This window comes from Prorops nasuta, unplaced genomic scaffold (genome assembly GCF_024137725.1).
Source record: "Prorops nasuta isolate Cenicafe-Biocafe unplaced genomic scaffold, Cenicafe_Pnas_1.2 PNAS00002, whole genome shotgun sequence".
Taxonomy (NCBI): domain Eukaryota; kingdom Metazoa; phylum Arthropoda; class Insecta; order Hymenoptera; family Bethylidae; genus Prorops; species Prorops nasuta.
The window spans coordinates 6092268-6116570 of NW_027116799.1; the positions used below are offsets into that span (position 1 = coordinate 6092268).

A 24303-nucleotide genomic window follows, 5' to 3' on the forward strand; every position below is an offset into this window, starting at 1 on the left:
CGCGAAATTTCCAACACTTAAAAATCTATCCTCTCTCAAATCAATTTTCTTAGCTCAATCGGATTTTAAAATTCTATTTTTACTATTATACAGGTTTTACAAGTGAAAGTACAGTAGAGCCTGGTCGTAAGAACTCGTTTTCTCGGATATTGTAACAGATAAACAATTTTTTATTTACAATATTTTAAAATACAAATAGAAAGGGCGCTTAAAAAAGTAACCAATGACAAATATAAATTATCACATCCATGCTTCATCATGCATTTAGTACGATACACCCTGTATAGCTGCATCATTTTTTCATTTTCAAGGTTACAGGAAGAAATAATTAATTTCGTGTTACACATTCACAGAACTCTGCAGAAATACCAAGGTTTAGAATTCAAGTTCATTCGAAGCTATATATTTTGATACATATAGCACACTCGTAAGGAAAGATCTGCTCCAATTTGATTGCTTTGCAGCTCGCCGATGTCTTCTTGATTCTCCAGATTACACGGTATACCTCTTCCTTCCAGCTGAACCCTATATACAGGCTGAATGCGCAAGGACGAGGAGAGAGTCTGCTGCTTTTACGCATCCAAGGTCCTTTTTCTAACTCTGAGAAATTCCGACCACTAATGCCAACTCGCATTAGCCAAGATTATGCTCAATTTGCTCGCATTCAGTCTTTCAATTTACTCCCCCCCAATCAGAGATTCTCCGTCTCATCATTTATCTTCAGCATCCCCCGATGCTCTCAGAAATATTACAAAAGGTGCTTTCACCAAAAAATCCTGCATGCTGCCATAATCCAAAGGATGTATTTTATCGATCGAACGAACGAACGACTATATCGACTTGGACCCAGCGTCTGTTCCAGAGGCTGACACGAATTCCACACTGATGCGTTCCTCTATAACTATTCGATTGAACGTGTCACCGCTCTCCAACTTTGTTCCAAACTTCCCTCTCCGACAATCGTACATCTCCCATCAGTGAGTGCCGAGCCGTCGTTTCCTTAGTAAAGTCATCGGACTCGTGAAAAGCGTGAAAGACAATTTCTAAAATGAAAACTCTTATTGGATTTTTGAAAATTTATTTATTGCCAAATGTTTATCGTGTTACAATTAATTTGCTTTGTTAAGTGGTAAAATTGATGTCTGGTTGCAGCTGTATCAGAACGATACCGGAGGAATTGACGGTAAAAAGATTAAAGTATAATAAGAGATGTTTGAAACGCCTGGCAACAGAAACGGTTTTATTATTGGTTCAATTACGACGCTGTTGTTTTCATTGACACTCCTGGAATGATCTGGTTAAAGTGGCTCGGATTGTAAATATTATTGGGATGATTCAACCGACTGGATTTTTGCGTCCAACGCTCTCTCGCCTTAGAGGCGACGTAACCGTTTGTAATCGTAGCACTCTAATCAGTTGTTTGTTCAAAAGTAACTCCTTCTATGAGATAATATTAACGCATTGCTCGCGTGTACACAATACCAACCCGTATGTATGTATATATATGTGTTTTACCGAATATTTTTATTCATTGATCTCATATAACAAAATTGACCATTCACGAACTCAGCCTGATTGATAAAGAGCGCTGTTATATAGACTTGACTGAAAATGGCAAGTAAAATTTGTATGTAAGGCTGTCAATGGTCTATAAGTTTCTGTCTCTGCCGAACAATCGTGAATTTGTCATTGGAGAATCGATAAACGTTGAATTTCTATTGTTAGTATAACTATATAGGGGAGAGGGGGCAATAATAGGTGAGGGAGAAAGAAATGCTTAAATAAAGCATCGAATAAAGGAGGAATAGCATTAGGCGAAGCAAATGATAAGACAAATTTTAATTACAGACCTTGCTGAGTCAATTATTATTATATATAACTACGAGAGAATTTTATAGAGAGGAAAATTGTCGGGATACTTTTGTGGAATTTCCAGTAAGAAATTCCTGATTAAAGTATGCCCGCAAATCTAAGTTCGAATCAGGAAAAGAGCATCAATATTTATGAGAGCCGTGTAGTTGTAGGAATATAGTATAATATTATTAACCCTCAATGCTGTAATGAAGAACAGCGGTAGAATTTTAATTAACGCTAAAACTCATTTTTACGTTTTGTCTATTAATTATTATTAAGGATTTTTTCATTTTCCAATAATCGCATGACGAACAAGAAGTGACTGACGATTTAAATGGAGCTCTGAATCATATTTTAAAATTCAGATAGGTGAGACTGCTGGTCTTTTATTTTCAGCCATTTGGAAATTGATGTCAAGTATTCGGTTCCACGGAGACTGTACAAATCAAGGTTGCCAATTTACATGACAATCGATATTCAATGTTCGTGTTCGAAACTACACGGTTTTCAGGAGTATTTGTAATTTGGTCCAATGATTTTTCTTAGGATTTTTTTGTAAGAAGAAATCCTAAAAATACTCTTAATGCTTCGTGCGTTGATAGTGCGTTGACGTAACTCTCTGTTGACAAACGTAGGCACCAGCTTGTTGGCGAACTGCCAGATAGTATAATCATGAAAGATCGCTAGTAGCTGGAAGCGAAAATGTGTAGGTTCAAACAACAATTTCGCCAGCAATTCTGGATGCAAAGAGATTCTGAAATCCGTCTCATTTACCTCGAGACCAGACTGTTAGAGGGCTCTTACCACAGGGATCTCTCGCATTTCCTCGGAATGCACCTCGAGTCTTGAACCAGATTTATCTTATGCCTCCACTTTTTTCCAACCTCTGCCTTCTGCAAAAAAGAAATAAAAACAAAAGAAAAATACTCAGATTTAAAGCTCGCTCAGTCACGAACAGGATGTAATTTATCGGACCACTTCGTTTGAAAGGTGTAATTCCATTGTTTTCATTGTAACACAACCAACATTACCACTCGGAGATCGAAGCTTGTGAAAAAGCTCGCCTCTTCCATCAAAAGGCTGTACTAATATATTGCGATAATCGTTTGGGCGAACGGTACGGTAATTCCGGCTGGAACATTTAATTGAAGTTAGGTGGAGTGATGAATATTAGCAGTAGCCCACGGGCCCTGGAATCGATGCGGAATCGAAGCAGCAATTTTATTCTAACCTAAAAAAAGAACGTTGAACAGACGAAGAGCAACAAAAATAATGGCTGCAACGTTTTTAATGATAGCTCGTTAGTTTTAAACGGGGAGAATGTTGTGCTCGAAGCGACGAGACTGAAACTTTTGAAATGAAAGAATGCGTTCGTCAATAAATTCCGCGAACAGTATCGTTCAGATGACACTGACAATACTGGCATTAATTATCGGCTGTACGTACGTTTCCGAATCGCAAACTCTCTGAAGGGACTGTAGGGGCTTTTGCAAACAGCTGATCGTGTAAGAAACATGCATTATACCAAAATACGGACCATCGCGATAAGAGCTGGCTAATTACGCTCTTTCAGTACCAACCCACTCTGAGCACTTAGCGCGAGACTTTCATCGCTTTTATTATGGGTCCCAGTCAGCCTGCTTAATTCTCGAACCAAGGACCAGTAGGCAATTTCCTAGACGGGTAAAAAAGGGCTTTTCTTGTTTATAGTTCGCCTGACGCGCGTCGATGGCGCCACCAATCTCGGATCCGTTTTCTTCCACCCATATGTATAATCTACGAACGCTTAGATTTTGCCAGATCAACAGAAGCTTATTAGGTTATGTATGTAGCAAATGGCAATCCGGACCAATCAGACCTTTGCTCGGCTCGTAACTTGAGTTACATGACGCGTTTAATGGCAGAGCTACCCAAATCGATTTCAGTCAACTCATGCATGCATTATCAAGCAAACAGCAGTGTTTGCTTATAAATGTATGTATGAATGTGTCGCCACTGATCAAGTCGCTTTCTCCCACATTTAGATACAATACTGCACGAAGTAAGGAGGAAGGAATGGGTATGTGTGCGTTTGCATTTTTATCAGTCGAAAGAGTGCTGGTTTGCTTACAGTGAACTGTGGTATGCATATCGTGGGACGTATCCAGACGTATCGGTAAAAGCGTCGCGCTACGCCACAGGTGAAGGAGAGGGGAAATTTCAAACCATTGGCAGTTGGCAGGGGGAAGCCTGGGGAAGAGCACAAGCTTAACGCGTGTACAGCGGGAGGGGACGAAAAGGGGTGCGATTATCGACCTCTGCCACACCGACCTTTGTAGCTACTGGGCTAGGATGCAGCTGCCCCCAAGTTAGCTTTCTCAAACTCCAGCTATAAAGGTCCTCATCAAGAATACAGTATATATACTCCATTACTACGTTTCTTTTACCATCTATGTTTACTTCCGTAAAATGACCAAGTTTTTGTTACCTCGCCAGATGCGCGACATCATCCATCTTATGGATGTAAAAACGAAATTTACGCAAAAAGGACGGTAGTCGAGAGTTTGCTTAATTCCACCCTTTGTTGAGAATTTTATTTCGGTCTAGTAAATCAGGATGTCTCGTTTCGTGAAACTTTCAGGTATAAAGCTGATAGAAGCCTTACAAGGAAACTTAGCTAATCCCAGCCAGTAATGTAGAGGAGCGAGAACTTGTATCCCCGCTTGAATTTCTAAGGGTAGACGAAGTAAAGTTTATTTTCTAGTGAAAATATTTCTTGGTTTCTCTAGCACCGTTGGCCGCGTAATCGAATGTTGTGGTTACAATCTGACCTGAGAGCCTCTACAGGCTTTTTTTGGAAAATGCGATAATAAAATCAATGCAGACTGAGAAATTTTATTGGGTAATTGAAGTAAGATGACGAGGAAAGCATCAATATGATATATGTATATATATGTATATATATATATATATATATATATATAATAATCGATGTGTACGTTGCGATCATTTTTTACGAATCCTTCAACAAACACAATTTATACTATGTAATCCGCATCTTAAAATAAGGTTCAAGGCTAATCATTAAATCCGGTTACAAGTTCATAGATCGGTCTCCATAATCCTGAATATCGGATAGATTTATAAATTATATATGAAAATAAAAATACTGGTAAAACTTGAAAAACCGAGGAAAATGAGTTGAGCTGCCGCGACGTCGTTTTGACATAAATTCAATACTTTTAAGAGCTGGTTGCATGGGCCTAAAAATATTGCATGAGTCAGTGGATGAAAAAACTGAACAGTTCGCAACCACGATATTGCGTTAGATTGAATCTACGCGCGACCAAGAAGCATTCGGTTTAGCATGTTCATCATTATTATGAACAGTTGTCATTGGCAGATGGATTCTAATGATGTATTGCTCTCTTGTATATCGGCAGTTTCAGGTTATTACAACTAGAGCAGTAAGCGGTTACTGTCAGCTACCCTGTTGCATCTTAAAGCCATTTGACAAGCTATTTACAAGCACGCGTTATGATCTTCATTGCATCCGAGCGAGCCCGTTTGCTTAGATTTATTTTTACATATGTCCTAAAGAAGTAAATAACCCTGTTTTATTTTTTACTTCAGGTGATTTATTTTGATTCAACTTAATTGTTTTTAAGCGATGCGAATGCAAATTGAATTTGCTACGACATATTCGACATATTTTACTGTCATCGACGAATGAAAAAAAATTCGATCATAGTTCACAAACTTTCCTGTGTCGCTTGAAATTATTGGAACCCAATAAATGCACATATGCATGATGTGTATGTGCGTCACGATTTATATCGCTTGGGATGCGACGCTGCCGAATTTTCACGTCAGTCGAATAATCGATTATTACGACCCTGAAGCTGAAACTGGTTATTACCAGCCAATCAACTTTAATCTTGATACTTCTTATTCAATTTTCTTGTCGTGCCACGACAAGAAGAGATTGGATCGAGTCAAAAATACCATTTCCATCTAAGATCGGTATGAAGCTCGATCAATAACCAATTAACCCTTTACCCTTTGCTTTCTCTCTTATCGATTACTTCAGTGCATAAATCGTATCATTCTCCGTTGAACGGAGCGCAGACTTTGCATATCATTAAATATTCTTAGCTAAATTACATTACTTACAGCTGAGAACGAATTTAGCGTGCTGAAGCCTCTTTTGAATGCTGTGTTATTCTGTCAATGTTGACAAATTGGTAACAGCTCATTAACTTAATTCTAATGAAATTACTGAAACTCGGTTAAAGCTAACGATTGTTAAGAGCGTTTAAATGTAAAATAAAGGCACGGAAGGAATTACGAAAGGAACTTCATGATTCGCTGGAATGAAACGTAAATGTTTACGGTTTAGGGTATTAGTGGTAGGATGAAAACAGTACCTCTCCCACTAATACTCACCGTAGTCATGCACCGGTGACTGTTGCTCTTGAAAATTTTGTTGTTCGTAGGGTGGTGACATTTTATTGGCAGGCGTGACTCTAAATCGTTCCATATTTGCGCACAAGTTTTGCCTGGCAAGTAGCAACGTTAAAAGCTATTAAACACCACCGGCAGCGACACCTTCACAAAAACACTGTACTTGTCAGCTCTCTCGAGGAAGCTTCGTTCAGTCTTTTAGTTCCAGGCCTAGCCACACGTCACAACACTGCACTTTCCAGTACTGCGATTGGCGAATACACGCTCCATTCGCCGGCACGGTATCAGAAGCGCGCCGACCAGCGTCGCAAACCGCTCTGAAAATCCTAAAGAAATAAAGATATAACTCGGCCGTGAACTATACGGGCTTCGCTTGCGATCCTTTCTTCTTGTATGTAAACAACAGAAGGAGTCTTCTAAAGTCTTTGTCCTTCGTGAGTCGCGAATGTTTCTTTCTCTACCGATTCACTTCTTTCACTATCACTCTGTTGAGTCACGTTGCATTTGTTTCTCTTTCTCCCCACTACTCTGATTTTCTTTCTCTTACTCTCCCAGTAGTCCTTTCTTTCTCTTGCTCTCTCTCTCTCTCCCTCTCTCTTCTATCTATCTTACTCGCACCATGTGATACTAGCGCTTTGTGGCTTTCGAATGTCACAAGCCGGCAAAGATTATTTCTCATTAAGCCAGTTATAGTTAAACGATACACGCCGAACGATCTGTCAACTCCTAGTAGAAGCGCCCTCGGAGGGAGTACGATGAATCAGAACACATCCCGCTCTTTCGACAAACCTTTTCAACGAATGACCACGTGTCTGCTAAATTGGCTTTAATTCTCTTTACTTTCTCAAATTTTCACCAAAAATTCCAAAGATTCCTGAGCTTCATTGAGAATAATGCGACTATCTAGACTTTCCACAACTTTATGAAAGAACAGATGAGCTTTGTATGCGTTTTATCTGTTTCTTTGTCTCTCTTTCTCTTTCTCTCCCTCTTCTTCCCATGGTGCACGCCCACTTGTCAGTCGGCCTCCTCGTGCACGCAAACTAAACCAGACCACGTGTGCGTGCATCGCTTCCACGAAACACATTCGTGTTTTTTGTTTAAATGAAATTTAAAAATCTAAATTCCAAGAAATTTAAATGTAACATAAAATTAAAAAATTCTTAGTCTTTCCAGCAAGCCATTTTTTTTAATTTATAGATAATTAGACGTGTTTGTATTGCTGGATAAAGATCAATTGTTCTAGAATTCTTTCAGTTAATGTAACGGAGCTCGACCAGCTGCTTGAACAGATACTGTTAATACACCGAAAGGTAGATATTGCCGAGAAGGTACAATAGGGTGTTTGCGAACTACAGCAATTATGCCTGATGCCAACTGACGGAGCTCCATCGGTCACCTGCAGTATCCTGACATAGAGGGCAGCAGGAAACGGAGCTTCCCTTGGTGAAATGGAGAGAAAACCCTTTTTTTAAAAGAATCAAATATTTTTGAGTTCTAAAACTATGTTTATCTATTAAGATAAAAACAAACAAAATACACTATTATTAACTGCTTGTAAATAATTTTCGTAATATGATAAATACCAATTTTTATACCTATTTTGCAATTCAAAAATTTCAAAATGTAATAAATAAAGCAATGCAAATTTTTTAATACTTTAGCTCTTTTTATTAAACGTCTCTGAGCTTTTTCCATCATTCTTCGAATTTCTAGCTTGTTGTATATGATACTGGAATTATTGACCATTTGGAGATAACTCCATATATGTACAAATATTGCTTCTTAGAAACGCATTACAGTATTTTCCATCAGTATATATATTTTAAAACATCTCCAAGATAAAATTTGGAGTATACCTGCAATAAGCAGAGAATATTCGTGATCTTGTGTGCAAATATGGCCGTGTGTGAGTATGCACTTCCTTTTTTTTTTAAGTCAGAAGAACGCATTTCTCTCGGCGTTTCGTTTCGTCCAAACAGCTGATCGACGCCCTGTTTTTAATTACACTTCGCTTCGGTTCATTGTTACTACCGAGGTAAGTTTCATAAGATCCAAAAAACTCCAGCAAAACCCCTGCAATCCTAAAATGCTTCGGTACATTAACTTGGTTCAGAAACTGCAACAGACGCTTCTTACAATTTCTTTCGAGTACCTCATCGTCCATTGCACATAGTCCCATTGGCATATCACGTACCTTTTGTAGGTTAGGTATTCCGGTACTCCTTTCCTGAAATCTTCAAAATATTTTACCAACTTTCATCATTTTTCCAAGCTTTTTTAAATCGTTAACTCAACATACTTTAGGCTAAATGCTTGCTTACGCTATTTAATTTTGTTTAACATTGGGTTTTTTCATTTGCATTAAAAATTTTCATACAAGGACGAAACCGAACATCGATATCATTGCGATTTGGTCTCCTAAAACCTTTCTTAAAATAACGGTCATAGCTTAGAGATCTTGGAGGCTGTATTAAAAAAGACAATTGGAGATTCTAGATCTAATCATTTTGAGAGCTTTGTATCGCGCGGTTTCTGAAGGACGCGCCGCCATTTTAACTTAGCATCTAAGGAGAAGAAGAGACAGAAATAATATGGGAGAGTGTATCCTGGGTAACGAAATCTTCAATGGCCGTTTTGCCAGACTAGAAAACAGATCACGGCATACTGATCAGCCTGAATTACAGCCACATTTTAGACAATTATTAGCGTGGAGACTAAGATTATTTCGATTTATTCAGTGATTTTAATCGTCAAGCTGTGGCCAAACGTGAATAACATGGGCTCCAAGAAGCACAAAAAACACAAACGTGAGAGGCATGAAGGTGAGAATCAAAAAATTAAACGAAGCAGCACGTAACTCATATTGCATTTATCGACAATATTCTGGATTTCGTAATAAAAACAAACGTGTGATACCTTTTCCTTCTCGTGATTGATACTGTTTCATTCTGCTGCTCTCATTTCTGCATTCCCTCATTTCATGGCGAATAACAACTTTCATATATTAAGTAAATAAAATATTTCACTCCATCAAAGCCAATAAATTATTTGTCATGGAGTTAACTCCACGTGAATTTATTCCCAAGAGATATTAAGCCAAGAAGGTCCAATTAACTATACTCATAGAATATTTCTATTTAATGCTGACATATATCACAATTCATTCGTTTTTGTTTCATTCTGGTTGTGTTGCTTTCTTGTATTTGGCTTATGTTATTTGATATCTTTAAATATCATTCTGACTACTTTAGGATTCAAATGAAAGTGCATTAATGTTTCTGCTTCTCACTTGCCTGTGATAGGCAATGATTTTAATAGAATAAAGTGCAAAAATTCTTTATTGTTTTCATTCGAATCCTTCTCATACTCATAGTTTATGCACAGGAATTTTGACTGCGTTTTCACCATGGACAAACTGAGAGTGAGGTTGGAGTAGAAGTGAGGTGGATTCTAAAGGTTCCACCAAGGAAGGTGCGACGTGGAAGTAAGTGACGTGTAACTACGGACCTAGACTGGTTGCACGACAGAGGCTAGCTGTGCTTCCATAATTATACATTAGTCCCAGCAAAATTCCATTTTTGTCTTATGAAGAATAAAATTGAAGTGCAACACGAAGGAAAAAATGCATGCTCCGTTTAAAAAATACCAGATGGGTAAAAATTCATTGAGGAAGTACATGTGGATAATGAAGATCTGTTGCGCTTCAAACATAAATTCCTGCCTGTTATATATAATGGCATACAGTTGCCATAAATGCTTTGCTTTACCTCTATACAAGGTATTTAAATTTCAATTTTTGCTCCCTCTTGATTACTGTGACAATAAAAGTTAATTTATTGCTGATTTCTATTAAGGTTTATTTAATTTAGTACGAGCTACTTCCATCTCGCTTCCAGTTTGTTGTATGTGAAAACAAGGTCACTGTCCTGAAATATTATCATATCTACATTATCATTCAAAGCATTCCTACCCTCTCTTTAATACCCAGTAGATTTCATTAATTTCTATTGCAGACAATCAAATACATTTGTGTTTCAATTATGCTGTATCCTGCACAGTACATCACTTGAGCAATTTTCTGTTTGCATGCAGCAACATTTACAGCTTAATGCTTCCGAATTAAAGTATATAAGAGGTCAAGCAAACCAATTAAGTAAGAAAAGACTAATGTAAGATTATCTTTAACAGAAGGACAATTTTCAACAACGGATCGGCCTCCGACGTTAAAGCTAATTTTGAAAGTAGGAGGAAGTAGTGGGACACCTGAATACGGTAACGAGTCGCCCAATCAAGCAACAATGTTGTCCCAGCATTATCAGCAGCAGCTAGGACTGAATTATTCAGTCACCCAAGGAGAATCTGAGTACGATAGATACATGGGCCACAAGAAATTGAAGAAGAAAAAGAAGAAGAAGGACAAGAGACACAAGCACCATCATAAGGATAAGAAGAGGAGAAGGGAAGAGTCCAGTCAGGAATCTGTTGGAGATGCCGATGAGAGTTTGGCCGAACCTCCCAAAAAAATTCCAAATCAGCTAATGACTGCCAGACCAGTCAGTGCTGAACACAGGACTCCTAGCCAGTTGAGCTCACTTTCACCACACCGAGAGCCAAGGACTTGCGTTCTAAGAAAAATAGCCGAACGAACTCCTCTGCAACGATTATTGGAGCATCTGCTGAGGTCCATGGAGAAACGAGACCCTCAGCAATTCTTTGCCTGGCCAGTGACAGACAATATTGCTCCTGGCTATTCTCAGATCATCACGAATCCCATGGACTTCAGTACGATCAAACAGAAAATAGACGACAACAATTATCAAAACTTAAATGAATTTGTGGACGATTTCAAATTAATGTGCGACAACGCTACTACATACAACCAGCCAGACACTATTTATTATAAAGCAGCTAAAAAGCTATTACACGTTGGTTTGAAAATGGTCACGCCAGAAAAATTGAGACAACTGAGGCCAGTTTTAACATACATGCATGATATATCCAAGGAAGAGCTGGGGTTCGAGTTGGGTGTGGAGGATCCGAACAATCCAGATTTGTTGATAACGGAAGAGCAAATAGAGAAGGAGCGAGAGCAGGAGGAGCGAAACGAGGAAGCTGAAGAGTTGAGGAAAGAGAACCAAAGGAAGATGAGATTGGCCAATTTGGGCAAATTCGAAGCGATACCTGACGACCTTACTCCGGAAGAAATTCTGAAGCAAGCTAGGAGCGCGGCTAAAGCAGCTGCGGAAAAACTCAGTTTGAAGAGACTCAACTCCAAAATGGGCTTCCTCAGACAGAAGAAAGATGGAACTACCAGTCTTCAGATTATCGTACCAGGGGACGGTGTTATTCCCGGAACGAATCAGAGGCCGGTGTCCCTAGGTCAGTTAATTGGAAAATTAAACCATGGAACTGGTGCCTTGGCAGGTTTTCGCGAGGATAGAAGAAACATGTCAAAGCCTGTTAAACCATTATATTACGGAGCCTTTGGCTCTTATGCACCTAGCTACGACTCTACATTCTCCAATTTAACAAAGGAGGAAACTGATCTGGTTTACCAAACTTATGGGGATGAGACAGCGGTTCAATACGCCGAATCCATTCTGGACTTTGCCAAGGACTGCGATTACACGTTAACGATGGTGGATGATTTGCTAGATATTTTAACTGGTGGGGACCATCGAAAGACGAAGAAATTATTGGAGGAAAAGAGAAGACTCAAGGAAGAGGAAGAGAAGATCAAACATCTTCTGGAGAAACCAATTCAAGATGTTAATAAAAACAATGCGCTACTAGACAAAGTTAAGGTTGATATCGATCAACTTAAGACTCTCACTGACCTCGGCATTGATGTAAACTTTTTGGAAAATTTAGGTAATGTTGAGAAAATATTTATTCTTAATATCTTTTACCATTTGTGACTAATTTATGTTTTTTTGTTTCTATATACTTTTAGAAGAAGAGATGAAATTCAGCGAAGAACGCACGGTCCTTCAAGGTCGTTTGGATGATACAGCAGATATGCTGGGAAGATTAAAGCAGATTCAGCACTCTCGTCTTTCGGCTCCGCCACCAGCACATTTGTCAAATGTTCCCAAAGCGCCTGAAGTGGAAACAGCTCTAGCGGATAAGATAACGGATAATTTGACGGAAATAGCGAAGAAGCTTCCTCCTTCCGCAATTGCTCCAGTAGATGGACTAAGAAGAGCGATGGGCATTGCGCCGTTAGGTGGTCCCGAGCCCATGGAAGTAGACCCTATCACTCATAACCCAACAATCGTCACAGAGAACAGTCTATTAACGCAAGACACGGCCAATCAAGTCCCTGGAAACTTACTCAGCGATCAGTCGGCATTGCAAGCCACAAATTTGCTGAGTCCGGCTACTCCGCAGACACAGATGGCTCTGAGCTCACAACTAAACCCTAATGAACCACCGATTCAAATCCAGATCGGTATGAATCAACCTCAGACGCTGTTAACTTCCACAGAACCTTCCGGCGTTCCTGATCTAGAATCCGAGCTTCGAGAATTCCTCGAGAGCGATCCTACATTAGGGCACTCTCCGCTTCATGATGACAAAACTCTGGAAGATATTTTGTCCGAATCGTAATCTTAGACTTGTATTATTTAGAGGAGTCCTATTTAAAGTAATAATTGCAAGCAATTGTACATTTTGCTACTGTTCAGTGTAATTTAAATCAATATTGTGTTTAGAATGATTAAATTAAATGTAAGGATTAAAAACTTTATAAAAATCCGTTGTAAATACATGAAACAAAAGCTATTAATATAAGTAGTCCTATCTTATTTATCGTCTTATTATTTAACCCTTAAGTGGCACACTATCTCGGTAAAACGTGAGTGGAATACTAAGACTACCACAGAGTTTAAGAAAAATAAGGCATTACCGAAGAAAAAGCACTACCTTGAGTTAATTACAAAAAATCTTGAGTGCTTTTCAAATCTGAAATTCGGTTAAGGAAACTTTTTAAAGTCAAAACTCAATTTTAAATACTCTCTTGCAAAAATTCAGAAAGAAAAGTTATTATTAATCATGTTAGTAATCACTAAATTAATGTTAGAATCATTTTGATCTCATATGCCATGACGGGTTAATCTCGTTGATAATTGGATTTCAATGCGAAATCATCGTTTCTCATTTTATCGGCAATCGAGAACCAAATTGAAGCTTTCCAATTTTCTCGCGGAATCTCACTAATTCGACTCATATTCTGAGTGCGCGGGTTCGATATCGGATAAACGAAGAGGCAAAAAAATAAATGGACAACTTTTTTCCATCTGGTAATGGAAGGCCACTCGTATCTGGAGCGTGTCGAGTTTTATTTATTGTTACTTAACCACAGTCAACCTTGACTTACCTACTGATGATAAATTAATCCAACCCCCCGGAGCCGGCGCAGTCTCCCTTGGATCAGTTTAGAAAACAAATTACTGTACGAATGACAAGAGACACGAGAATTTTCACGAGCCATAATTTATAACTCATAAAAAGATAGTGTTTTGTAATTTTCTTCAAGGCTTTTCCGAATTATTGTAGGTCTTATCTTTATGGGGTAAAAGTGGAGATGAATGTTGTAAAAGTTGCAGCAAGTTTCGTTTATGATGCTAGGAGGGTACGAGTTTAAATATTGAGATTATTTTATACAAATAATTTCCCTTGTATATTGCATATGGATACAAACATATATTCTACTGATTTATTATATTTTATTAATATTGCAAACTGATGTAAACTTTTAATCTTTTTAGGTAACGATAACTCATCATCCAATTAAGTTATACCTAAGAACAGGATGTCGTACAGATACCTCAAGATCATACCCATAAGAACCTGCCAATTGAGTGACGCCATTATGAAAAAATGAAAAAAAAAATGCGCATGCTGAGAATCAGTTTCATCTGCGGCAAAAAAGATAAAAATCCGCAAATCCTTTACCAGGGCTTCACCATGTTGATCTTTTTTGAACGTTACATAACGTGGAAATAAATGGACGGTCTTAATTAGAGCGCAAATCAGTAAAAATGATCCTTATCTCAAAGCGACTGGCACCCGACAACTTGATTTTCTGAAAAAATACCTGAAATTTAATGCTCAAAGTGACAGTGACGAGTTAATTAAATGAACGATGCTACACGCTCATTTTAAAAGTCTTTTTTTAATTTTTCTTTGAATTAAGAGAAAAAGGATAAAAGTTAGCAGATAATTGTATGCGTGAAATTCTCAAATTGAATTATTCGATACAACCTATTTACCGAAAGAGATTCTTCATCCGAGTGCATCGATTCTGTAAGCCCGCTGATGGAGGCTAACTTTATTGGATCGTGTATTTTCATTTGCGGTCTGGAAATTCTGCATCAGGCAGCATTGCGATTGCACAATTCAATTTAAGTATGGCAATTTCTTGAAAGATAATGGTAATATTTGTAATTTAAGAGGATGCTTAGTTAGAGAAATTTAAATCGAGTTTAATTTTCAGGACCAACGAGATGGGGGCTGTAGGATTTTGCAGCTAATATTCCACTTTCTGTGCAGACAGGCTCAATGAGGGAAAGAATGGTCCACAACGATAGAAAATGACTAGCAATTTCTCAATAGATTTGTTACAGTATACAAGAGCTTTTACTCTTAGGAAAAACACTTCCTCACATTTAAAAAGATTTCCTTCGCAATGTTCTGCTTTAACTCGAAACATCTCGATCAATCTCGTTGAAATATTTATCACGCTGAAAAAGATTAAAATATTATTTGTGAATGTTGCTGGATTCTTTTGTGGTAAGAGATCTGATTTGAGTTTCATCAAGTTCTTTTGAGTATTAATCCCTCTGGAGAGTGCAGATGGTATGTATCCTAAAAAATTTAGGAGCAACGCTCCGGTTGCCTGGAAACGTAGAATAGCTACTGCGAGATATTCCATGGTCACTCAGTATAAACCCGAGCGAACTCTAATTGGAGAATGATGTATATTGAGCATGTGGAATCGATCGCCGGTAAATTGCTTGCAGCTCACCTGGACTGGCCGAAAAAAGAGTTTTACCCTCCACATATATAATTATCTCCATCCGCTGCAAATTTGTCATCAACCATACTCCCACTTTCGACCCAACAGATCTCGCGATATTAACCCTAATGAAATTTCCACGATAAATTAATTCCGTAAAAATAAATCGTTTGACCTAAAAATTTCTTATTTGCAAATGACAATTCTGTAATTTTAGATTATTTTAAGAGGGCGCGAAGCTTGGGTAAATTATTCCAAGCTCCTTTCAAAGAAGCTGACTTTTCCATGCTTGTTAAAATACCCCCCTCCCCCCCCCCCTACACAAATTTTCTCCATCATTAACCACGTTTTTGCGTGTTTTTTCAGTTACTCCGTGGTTCGGCAATTAAAAAGTTTTACGTTACGTTTTAAAAGTTCAACGCTTAAAGAATGCGTCGTGTGAAAAAGGAAATTCTGATATGGCACCCAGCAGAATCTTGAAGAGGAGAAATACCGATTTTTTGAAGCAGAAGATATGACAAGAATGTTGAGGAAATTATGTCGAGATATAAACGATAACCTTATACAATTAGTTTAATTTCTTAACGAGGCTGCAATGCCTGATAAAGACAAACTTGAAGCTGCATCATTCGAGGGAAATTAATTAAAATTTTATACCCTGCCTTTGCCGATAAATAACATTGTCTTCGTAAATCGATCAAACGAATCGTTATCCTGCGAGACAAGAACCAAAGGAAGAATTAATTGTGAAGGAAATATGCGAAAAGACTGAATTGAATTGAATTTAATTCAATTCAATTGAACGGAGAAACCGAGATATTTGGAGGAGAAAAGAAAACAGAAAACAAACTCGCGATTTATTTGTAGCCATCGACGCACCGGTTGTATGGTAAGTTGAACTAATAATTATTAAAAAGTGCTCGGTAGCTGGCACATAAAGCGAGGCGTTGCTAATAATAGCGGATGTTTTGGATACTGCGAGAAACTAAGAGAAAGTGGAGCAGTAATAAAGCGTGTGCAGAAAATCTGAGCAAGTAGTAGAAGCAACCTGTCTGAGTCAGACGGAGAAGGTAGAGTATTTTCCCTTGCGTTCCTTTCTCATCGAATAAAAGCTGGGAACGAGGAAACTGTTCTCGAAATTGAATGCCACACGAGGAAATTTTTAACTTTCTCTTTCTCTGATCAAACTCGATCGAACTTTTTCACTTTTCTCACTACATTTACATCAATTTGACATTTCATCCGCAATTTGCCAGGCCGGTTAAATATAGCTGGCTCGATTTCAACAGCAGTGTTACGTCATTTATGGCCTGAGATTTTCTCATTAAAACAGGCGTTTTGTTTTTCCCGCAAAACCAGCGAAATTTAGTTGCGACCCAATTCATTTAAGCGCCAACTAAATTCTCCCTCGGGTATACATGTGTATATAGTATATATAAACTATATGTAAACCTCTTTCATTTAACATTACCCTCAAATCCACCGGATCAAATTAATCTAATTAATCCCCTAATCAGCTTTCTGGTGCATTTTCATGGTTTACCTGAGCAATTCGATTAGAAACGATTTCCGTTCGTCATTGTCGAAGGAAAAATGGCACTGTTGTTCGTGGTAAACATTGAATAAAGTGTACACGTGGGAGTGAATGTTGTGATAGCGAATAAATCGAAAGCTGGAAGATAAATAATTGACTCGCGCAGGTAGCAGGTGCGAATTGCGAAACTGATCATGGATTTGACAGTGTGGAAATAGTGAAGCAATGTGTGTGAGTATAAATGTCAAAAACTAGCCGATTTTTTTGGTTTACTCTAGCGATAAAAGCTGCAATTGAAATCATTTTTTTTAATATTGTTCAATTCCTTAAAACTATCGGTATTCTCAATCTCTCCCCCCCCTCTTTTTAACTAATTTCAAACTTGGACTATACTTTTCGATCCTTTATCTTTCGCTCTTTATCACAGCTACAATTTTGCTGAGAAAATTTAACGCTTCCCAGGGAAATACAGACTTCTTTAGCATAAGAGACAGTGTGGAAGGAATGGACCTATGTATATGTAACTAGTCGATTGTTTAGCTTCATCCTAGAAATAAAAAGTTGAAAAAATGTTTTTGTTAATTTCGATCAAATTCTTAAAACTATCGACCTTCTTCGACTACTTTGAAGTTTCGAGTACAAAACTCGGCCCTTTTTCTTCAGCTTCTCGCGAATTACAGTTTTGTCGAGAAAATTTATCGTTTCCCTGGGAGGTGTAGACTGGATTAGCAAGAAAGAAAATGTGAGAGAAGTAGACCTATATATATATATATATATATATATATATATCTAAGTATAACGCCAAAAACTAGCCAATTTTTTTCTTCGTCCCAGCGATGAAAACTATACTTCAAATTGATTTAGTTAAGTTTGTTCAAATTTCTGAAACTATCGTCTTTCTTCGACCCTCTCACCCTCCTTTCGACCACTTCCAAGCTTCAAGTATACAACTCGATCCTTTTTCTTCCGCTTCGCGACAGACACAATTCTGTCGCGAAAATTTAACGCTTTCTTGGGAGATGCAAGCTGGATTTAATATTAAAGCTGCTATTTCGTAGTCCAATGGTTCTCTTCAAATGTAAACACACGTTTATAAAAAATCCTCTATACATTTAGTGTTAATATGAGAGACTGTGAAAGCAGTAGACGTGTGAGTATAAAGCTAAAAATTAGAAAATTGTTTTATTTTATCCTAGATATGAAAGCTGTCCTCCAAATTGATTGTATTAATTTCACTTAAATTCGTAAAGTTATCGTCACTCCCCCCCCCTTCACCCCACTTTTCGACCACTTCCAAGCCTTCAATAAACAACTCGATCCTTTTCCTTTCGCCTTACACGAGACACAATTTTGTCGCGAGAATTTAACGCTTCCCAGGGAGATGCAGGCTGGATTTAGCAGGAAAGCATGACAGGCGTGCATAATTTCGGGAAATAATGCATGAAAGGGCTGCCAAGGTTCTTATCTAGCGAAGCACATGTAAATAGCTACAATGGAAGGTAATTTTTTCTCCTAGTTCCCATCAAGCCCCAAGGTAGTCCTGCTCGCTATTGTAAATCAATGCACGCCTTTGTTATCATCGGCTTTGCTCGTTCTCCTTTTGTTCAGGACCGCAGGATACGCCTTCTGCCTGAAGACAACGGTCATCAAGAAAAATTCTGAAAAAAAAAACAAAAGAGCTCACAAAAGGTAAGGAAAACAATATATTTACCGTCAGTTCTTCTTACTCGACAGTTATTGCTAATAAGACTTTATATAATAAATAAAAAATTCCCTTGCATTATTCTGATTCTCATTAAAAATGTTGTAGGTTTGTTTAACAGTATAATGAAGAGATGGAAAATTCAAGGTCCTCTCGTATCAAGAGACAGCTCCAACTATGATGCTATTCCTTTTCCTCTGTTATTCCTGCAGGACGACGTTAAATAAAATCGATAGCTATTCTCAATCGAGTGTGCATTCCCTTTTATTGCACGGCCACTGTGGAAATATACCTGATGAGCGACACAATTTGCCTTGATGAAACTCTCTACGTCACTCTGATTTCACTCGATAATTATTTTCTTATAACGGCAAACTTGGCAAATTCGAGTTATTCTCCGCGAATTCAAAATTTGCAAATATATTTTAACGAAAAAGAGGAGGGGGTAGTTTATGAAAAAAGAGGAAAGAGGAAATGTTTGTATTTGTGCTTTTGCCGATAGTTCGGGTTTATTTCAAAAAACAAAACTTCGGTTTTACACTATATATGTGTGTAATATATATATATATATATATATATACGTAGAGTAGTGTTATTAAAACCGCGAGTTGGAGGGATACGTACACACCGTCGCACCGTTTCAGTTTTTCACGATGAATATCGGTTTTTTTCACACATCGCGTATCTTTTCTCCAGGCGCAGAAAAATCGCGATTGCCGCAATAATACTGACCTTTAAACGAACTGAAATAGTCCGAGCATAAATATTCCTGGTGTAGGGGTTGGTATAACTCACTTCTATACTAAAACTATACATCCTTGCTCAAAAATAAGCTTCTCAATAAATTGACTAAAATCATAAAATGCAATGTTTTCTTAACAAAAAAAAGCCTTAACTCCAGTCTTTGTAATTTTCTTTTATTGTTGCACTGTATTAGACACATACAATTTTAATCCTTATTATCTTCTTAACTATTCAAGCGGTACCAATTTATTGAGTAAGACTTTTGTGGATGTGTATCGAAAGAAATTGCAAACTTCTTAATATCTTTTATGGAGTAATGAAAATAAACAGAATTTAACGACCATGGTCTAGGATAATTTTAAGTGGTACACCCTATATTATATCACGTTACGTGTAGAGCGCAGGTGTATTGTTAAGCAATGTCAAAGTTCGTGGTCCCTATATAAGAAAGGTTATTTGAAAAGAATTAGCATCTTTTTATCAAGATTTTTCGTGGTCTCGAGGAAAGGATACGGTATAGTAATATGGAGAATGGAGAATCATTGGAAGATAATGCATTAAGAACAAACTAGTATCGAATATGAGCAAGATTCTACAAGAGTCCATTCCCATTTCAACGTCTTACCTTAAAGGGGAGCCTTCTCTCCACTTTCCTGTACACTTCCCATTCCGGCGTTTAAAATCGTTTCTACCCTTCGAATGAATGACATAAAATTCACAAACGACATAAGCAATTTAAACCACAAAATGTACAAATTCGATTGGTTTTTAAGCAACCCTTAAACGCAGTTATACAATAAAAATTCAACGAGCAATAACAATCGCGAATAAAAATATCCGCTTGTCACAAACGATAATTGCATGTTCTCTCAATTGGTTTGAAAAAGTTGATAAAAAATATTTTTTCACGAACAAACCAATTTCTGACCAATATCTATTATTATTTTCTTGATGAAAATTGAGCAAACTGTTTCTCGAAGATGGATGGATATTCATAATGGGAAAGCGAGAGAATGAAGAGGAACGAGAAGAGCTGTGTACTTTTAAAAAGGAATTGGCTTGTTTATAAACAGTGCACGGTTTAACAGTTTCTACTTCGTTGTCCTTATTGCAATACAGCGAAGGTGTTCGTCGCGTCAGTGTAACCGCCTTGCACAGGGTGAGTTTTAAAAAATACAAGCAATAACAATCCTGAATATAAGCCTCACTTGCATCACAGTTGTTAATTGTCTACTGTCTACTCTCTTCAGCAGTTGCTTGGAAAAGTTGATAAAAGATATCTGCTCCCAAAAAAATAAATATTTTAACACACTTATATTTTTTTTATATTCTCACCAGCATTTGGTCCGAAAAAGTTGATAAAAAATATCTTCCCCTAAAAAAATCAATTTCTTAGCACACTTATTATTTTCTTCAGGAAAATTGAGCAAAATGGTTCTCCAAGATCGATGGTTATCCTTATTAGAAATGTGAGAGAAAGAAGCGTGATGGGGAAGGGGGGTGGGGGTTAAAAAGGAATTGGCTTGTTTATAAACAATGCAAGGTGCAACAGTTTCTAGTTGGTCGTCCTTGCAATGGAGCGAAGGTGTTCGTCGCATCGGTGTAATCGGTTGCAGGGGGTGAGTTTTACCTGGATGACGCCTGCGCGGTTGTAGGCAAAAGAGAAGGGGGAGCGAAGACCTGGCCGGGTCGAGGCGTCGGGACGCTGCCGGCCGTCAGAGTGGCGTCGCGTGGGTGCGTCGACGGAGCCTCGTCGACGCCAGTCGCGATCCTCCGCGCGCGCACCAGGTGTCCATCAGCTGGCACGTCTCAACACGAAACTTGTAAAATTCCTGAATCACAATAACACACTCTCCCCCCTCTAATCCTATACCAGTTTCACACGCCACAGAATTCAAACGAAATTTTCCAAGCACCAGTGAAACCTCCCAAAGAAGTCCGGGGAGCGAGTCCTGTGAAATTGGCAGTTGGCAACCCTTGCAGGATTCCCATTGTGAACTGAAATTCTCCAATATCCAAAACTACCATCAGGGATCATCCTCGTTCGCACGCTGTAAGATTTTTTCCGCACGGTTTTCGTACTTTCCCAGCTGCACATAGAACCTCGCAATATCCTGGAATAATAATGTCCTTGAACCGCGGTTGCTTCACCCCGAGACTCCAAAATCTCCAATTTATCGCGAAGGTTATTTCGCAGTATCTGCTGGCTGTGGTTCACGTAGGAGTTTCCTCAAGACATTTTCTGCGAAACTCACCCCCTCCACCCTTTAACGTACTGTATCGTAAACACCACAACGCGTTTAATTAGGAATATTTTCTCCAGTATAGTTGTATAATAACTGACAGAATTAATATATCGAGGGGAAAGAATATTCAGGAGGCGTTTGGTTCACCAGGTCAATAACCTCGATTGATTCGTATATTCTGAAATTCCTTGCGGAGGAATTCCAGGAGTCCGTAATTTTGCGTCGCTTGAGCGCCCCAAGGACTATTTACATATGAGTTTCGCAGGAGTCTCCTGGTCTTGGCAACGCGGGAAAGAACGCCGTGCGGTGGCGTAACAGGTATGTATAGGCTAACGCGCATCCACAGGAATCTACAGCGGTGTCCTGACATTATCGGATTACCTTGCCCCTGTAATCGCAACTGTAATGGGCTAAAACTAAGTCTAATCTTTGATTACATGAAAATTGTACTAATCCACTTCAAAACGCTTGACTCGTTGCTTTATACGTAATATATTGGACACGTTAATATATTGAAACAAAAAGCTCATTGTTTATTAATCGCTGGTAAACGCAAATTATTTAAGCCGACCAAAGCTAATTAATGGAAACAGGATTAAAGGGAATAGCATCGAGGAATTGTTTAATTGATTTGTATAAACAAGCAGAAAGGGTGCACGTACCTGACTGTGCATTAATTTCTAGGAAAAAGAACAATGGAGGAAATTGTTTCAGGAGAATTAGAGGATAAATAATCTCTGATTAGATACAAATTGCAATAAACTCTTTGATAACGTTTGACTCTTTGCTTTATATAATATATTCATATTTATTGAAACTAAAAGATAACCATTGATTACTCTCTCTGATAATCGAAAATTATTTTAACCGACCAAAATTAAATAATAATAAGATTAAAGAGAATAGTATCAAACAAATTAATCATTGACTGTTGTGAAAACAAGCAAAACGAGTGTACATATCTGTTTGTACATAAATTTGCAGGATGAAAAACGATTGACAGAGAATAGTTGTGGGAGGAGTAAGGGATGAAGAATGTTCGATTAATGTGGAATTGGTATATAAATCGGTATAAATAACGCAGAATTTATGCAGGGTATACATGCATACATATATATATATATATATATATATATATATAACGTCGATTGAAGCGAGGGTGTAATCTATCGGAGATTTGACTGTGAGCTTTGGCCAATGAGCTATTATCATATCGGGGCTTGTATACGATCATCTGCACGAATTATCTGGCGGTCCACAGATGTCAGATAAAACTACAAGACCCAAACTGCTTTTTTATGACCAACTGTAATCAAAGAAACGCAATTAATTTCCCAATTCACATTACCAGATATTTATGAAGGGCGTGTGTGTATATATATATATATATATATAACGTCAATTAAAGCAAAAGTGTAATTTATCAGTAATTTGACCATGAGCTGTGATCAATGAGCTTTTACCAATCGAAGTTTGTGTACGATCATCTGCACGAATTGTCTGGCAAGCCACAAATGTCAAATATAACTACCAGACCTAAATTGTTACTTTACGTCCAATTATAATAAAAAGTTATTCGATCAATTTCCCAATTAACCATTACAAACTAGCTGAATGCGATCGTTCCTCCCCCTCTTAAATCGATGCGTTATAAAAGCAACGTTCTTCGATAAACGTCGATTAGAATATTCAATGCTTCATCATACTGTCACCAAATTGCACCTCGTCGTCCAACTGTTTGATATCGAGAAAACTTTGACTAGTCTTCGAATAGAATAAAACTTTTTATCGCGCATTGCGTCATGAATTTCCCACGGTAAGCTAGGAATGATCGCCAGAGATTTTTATTATATACATATATAGCGACGAAGATCTGAATAAAAGCGTGCAAGCAGGTAGAGATCAAGCGAGCTTTTTATCTGCCAGATTGTAATAAATATATACCCTATTTTATAATGTTGTTTCGGCTGTTTACGACCGAGACGAGTCCAATGTATGATGCAAAAGTACTCGCATTTGTTTGCATTTAGGTCCGTGTAGATTTTATATCGAGATACTCCGTGACCAAGGCAATTCCATTGGCCACGGACTGGGATAAAGCACGCTATGTATATTAGCTCGACCAAAGCGTTACGACACTTTCGCACAATGAATGGATTCGCCACGAGTGATATTGTGCGATTTCTGCATGCTGAATAAATTTTGTCCAGACAGAAATCGTAGAGGCAAAGAACTGGAAAGTTTTAAAGCTGTGTACTTTTAAAGCGGCTACTTTGGAAAAATATGTTGGCGGTTTGGTTAAGCCCCGATATCGTAAAATAAAGGAAATCTTTTGAAAGGGTTACACGCGCGGTTGTAAAGGGGGGATGAATAATCTTGTATCGAAACTCAATATTTTACTTGCAAACGACAGGATAATCTGGGCTGAATTTGGAGTTTTTAATTATTGACGTATGCGACGTATGCAATAATGGTATGTGAGGTTAAAAATAGAGAACAGAGGAAAGTGGGTCGTTTGATAATCGAGTCAAGGTAGGCAAGCGGAGACCACAACAGGTTAAAATTGACAATTGTGGAGTATGAAAGTATTCGACGCGGTATCAGTCATGAAAAATCTTTGCAAGTGCCGCGCTGGGTCTTATGAGGGAGCAAATGACAGTGGACTAGGGTATTTCAGGACTTGATGGACGTGTGCAATGGCTTTAAGTGCTACTAAACTGGCGGAATACTTGTTGAATGGCGGAAACAGTGGCTCGGC

General features: G+C 38.1%; 3 protein-coding genes and 1 long non-coding RNA gene across 11 annotated transcripts in view; 2 read left to right on the forward strand and 2 right to left on the reverse strand.

Annotated features, from left to right (window-relative positions):
* kcc (solute carrier family 12 member kcc) overlaps positions 1-7408 on the reverse strand; it is a 63649-nt gene extending 56241 nt beyond the window's left edge. For both annotated transcript variants that reach the window (XM_066734606.1, XM_066734598.1), the window contains exon 1: positions 6280-7408. In XM_066734606.1, coding sequence (XP_066590703.1) covers positions 6280-6373 — 94 coding nt within the window. In that variant the 5' untranslated portion in view covers positions 6374-7408. The remainder of the gene's footprint in view (positions 1-6279) is intronic.
* Positions 1070-4177, reverse strand: LOC136778069 (uncharacterized). 3 transcript variants are annotated; one of them, XR_010823364.1, is made up of 3 exons: positions 3301-4177; positions 2629-3085; positions 1070-2544 (listed from the first exon to the last, which is right to left on the reverse strand). It is a non-coding gene; the product is annotated as an uncharacterized lncRNA (long non-coding RNA). The 3 variants fall into 3 exon arrangements; XR_010823363.1 differs by having other exon boundaries at positions 2629-2986; positions 3086-4177; XR_010823365.1 differs by having other exon boundaries at positions 2629-2747; positions 2830-4177.
* Positions 7409-8249: 841 nt separating the features above from the next.
* Positions 8250-13093, forward strand: Brd7-9 (Bromodomain containing 7/9). 4 transcript variants are annotated; one of them, XM_066731698.1, is made up of 4 exons: positions 8830-9122; positions 9685-9784; positions 10489-12171; positions 12254-13093. In XM_066731698.1, exons 3-4 carry the CDS (start codon positions 10599-10601, stop codon positions 12907-12909), a joined length of 2229 nt encoding a protein of 742 aa, XP_066587795.1. In that variant the 5' UTR covers positions 8830-9122; positions 9685-9784; positions 10489-10598; the 3' UTR covers positions 12910-13093. The 4 variants fall into 4 exon arrangements, with proteins under 4 accessions (XP_066587802.1, XP_066587777.1, XP_066587795.1 ...); XM_066731705.1 differs by lacking the exons at positions 8830-9122; positions 9685-9784 and adding an exon at positions 8250-8335; XM_066731680.1 differs by lacking the exon at positions 9685-9784 and having other exon boundaries at positions 8819-9122.
* A 7939-nt stretch (positions 13094-21032) lies between these two features.
* Positions 21033-24303, forward strand: part of LOC136779413 (uncharacterized) — a 52519-nt gene continuing 49248 nt past the window's right edge. Inside the window, exon 1 of one of the 2 annotated variants that reach the window (XM_066737000.1) lies at positions 21033-21352. The gene's annotated coding sequence lies outside the window, so the exon portion shown is untranslated. Of the gene's footprint in view, positions 21353-21376; positions 21864-24303 lie in introns of those variants that run through there. The other variant, XM_066737008.1, reaches the window with a different exon arrangement.

What these genes read in the sequence shown, in the direction of transcription:
- Brd7-9 (XM_066731680.1), top strand. Translation starts at nt 9,077, where the DNA reads ATGGGCTCCAAGAAGCACAAAAAACACAAACGTGAGAGGCATGAAG. An exon ending in CAAACGTGAGAGGCATGAAG is followed by an intron (nt 9,123 to 10,488) that starts GTGAGAATCAAA and finishes TATCTTTAACAG; the next exon opens with AAGGACAATTTTCAACAACG. An exon ending in AAACTTTTTGGAAAATTTAG is followed by an intron (nt 12,172 to 12,253) that starts GTAATGTTGAGA and finishes ATATACTTTTAG; the next exon opens with AAGAAGAGATGAAATTCAGC.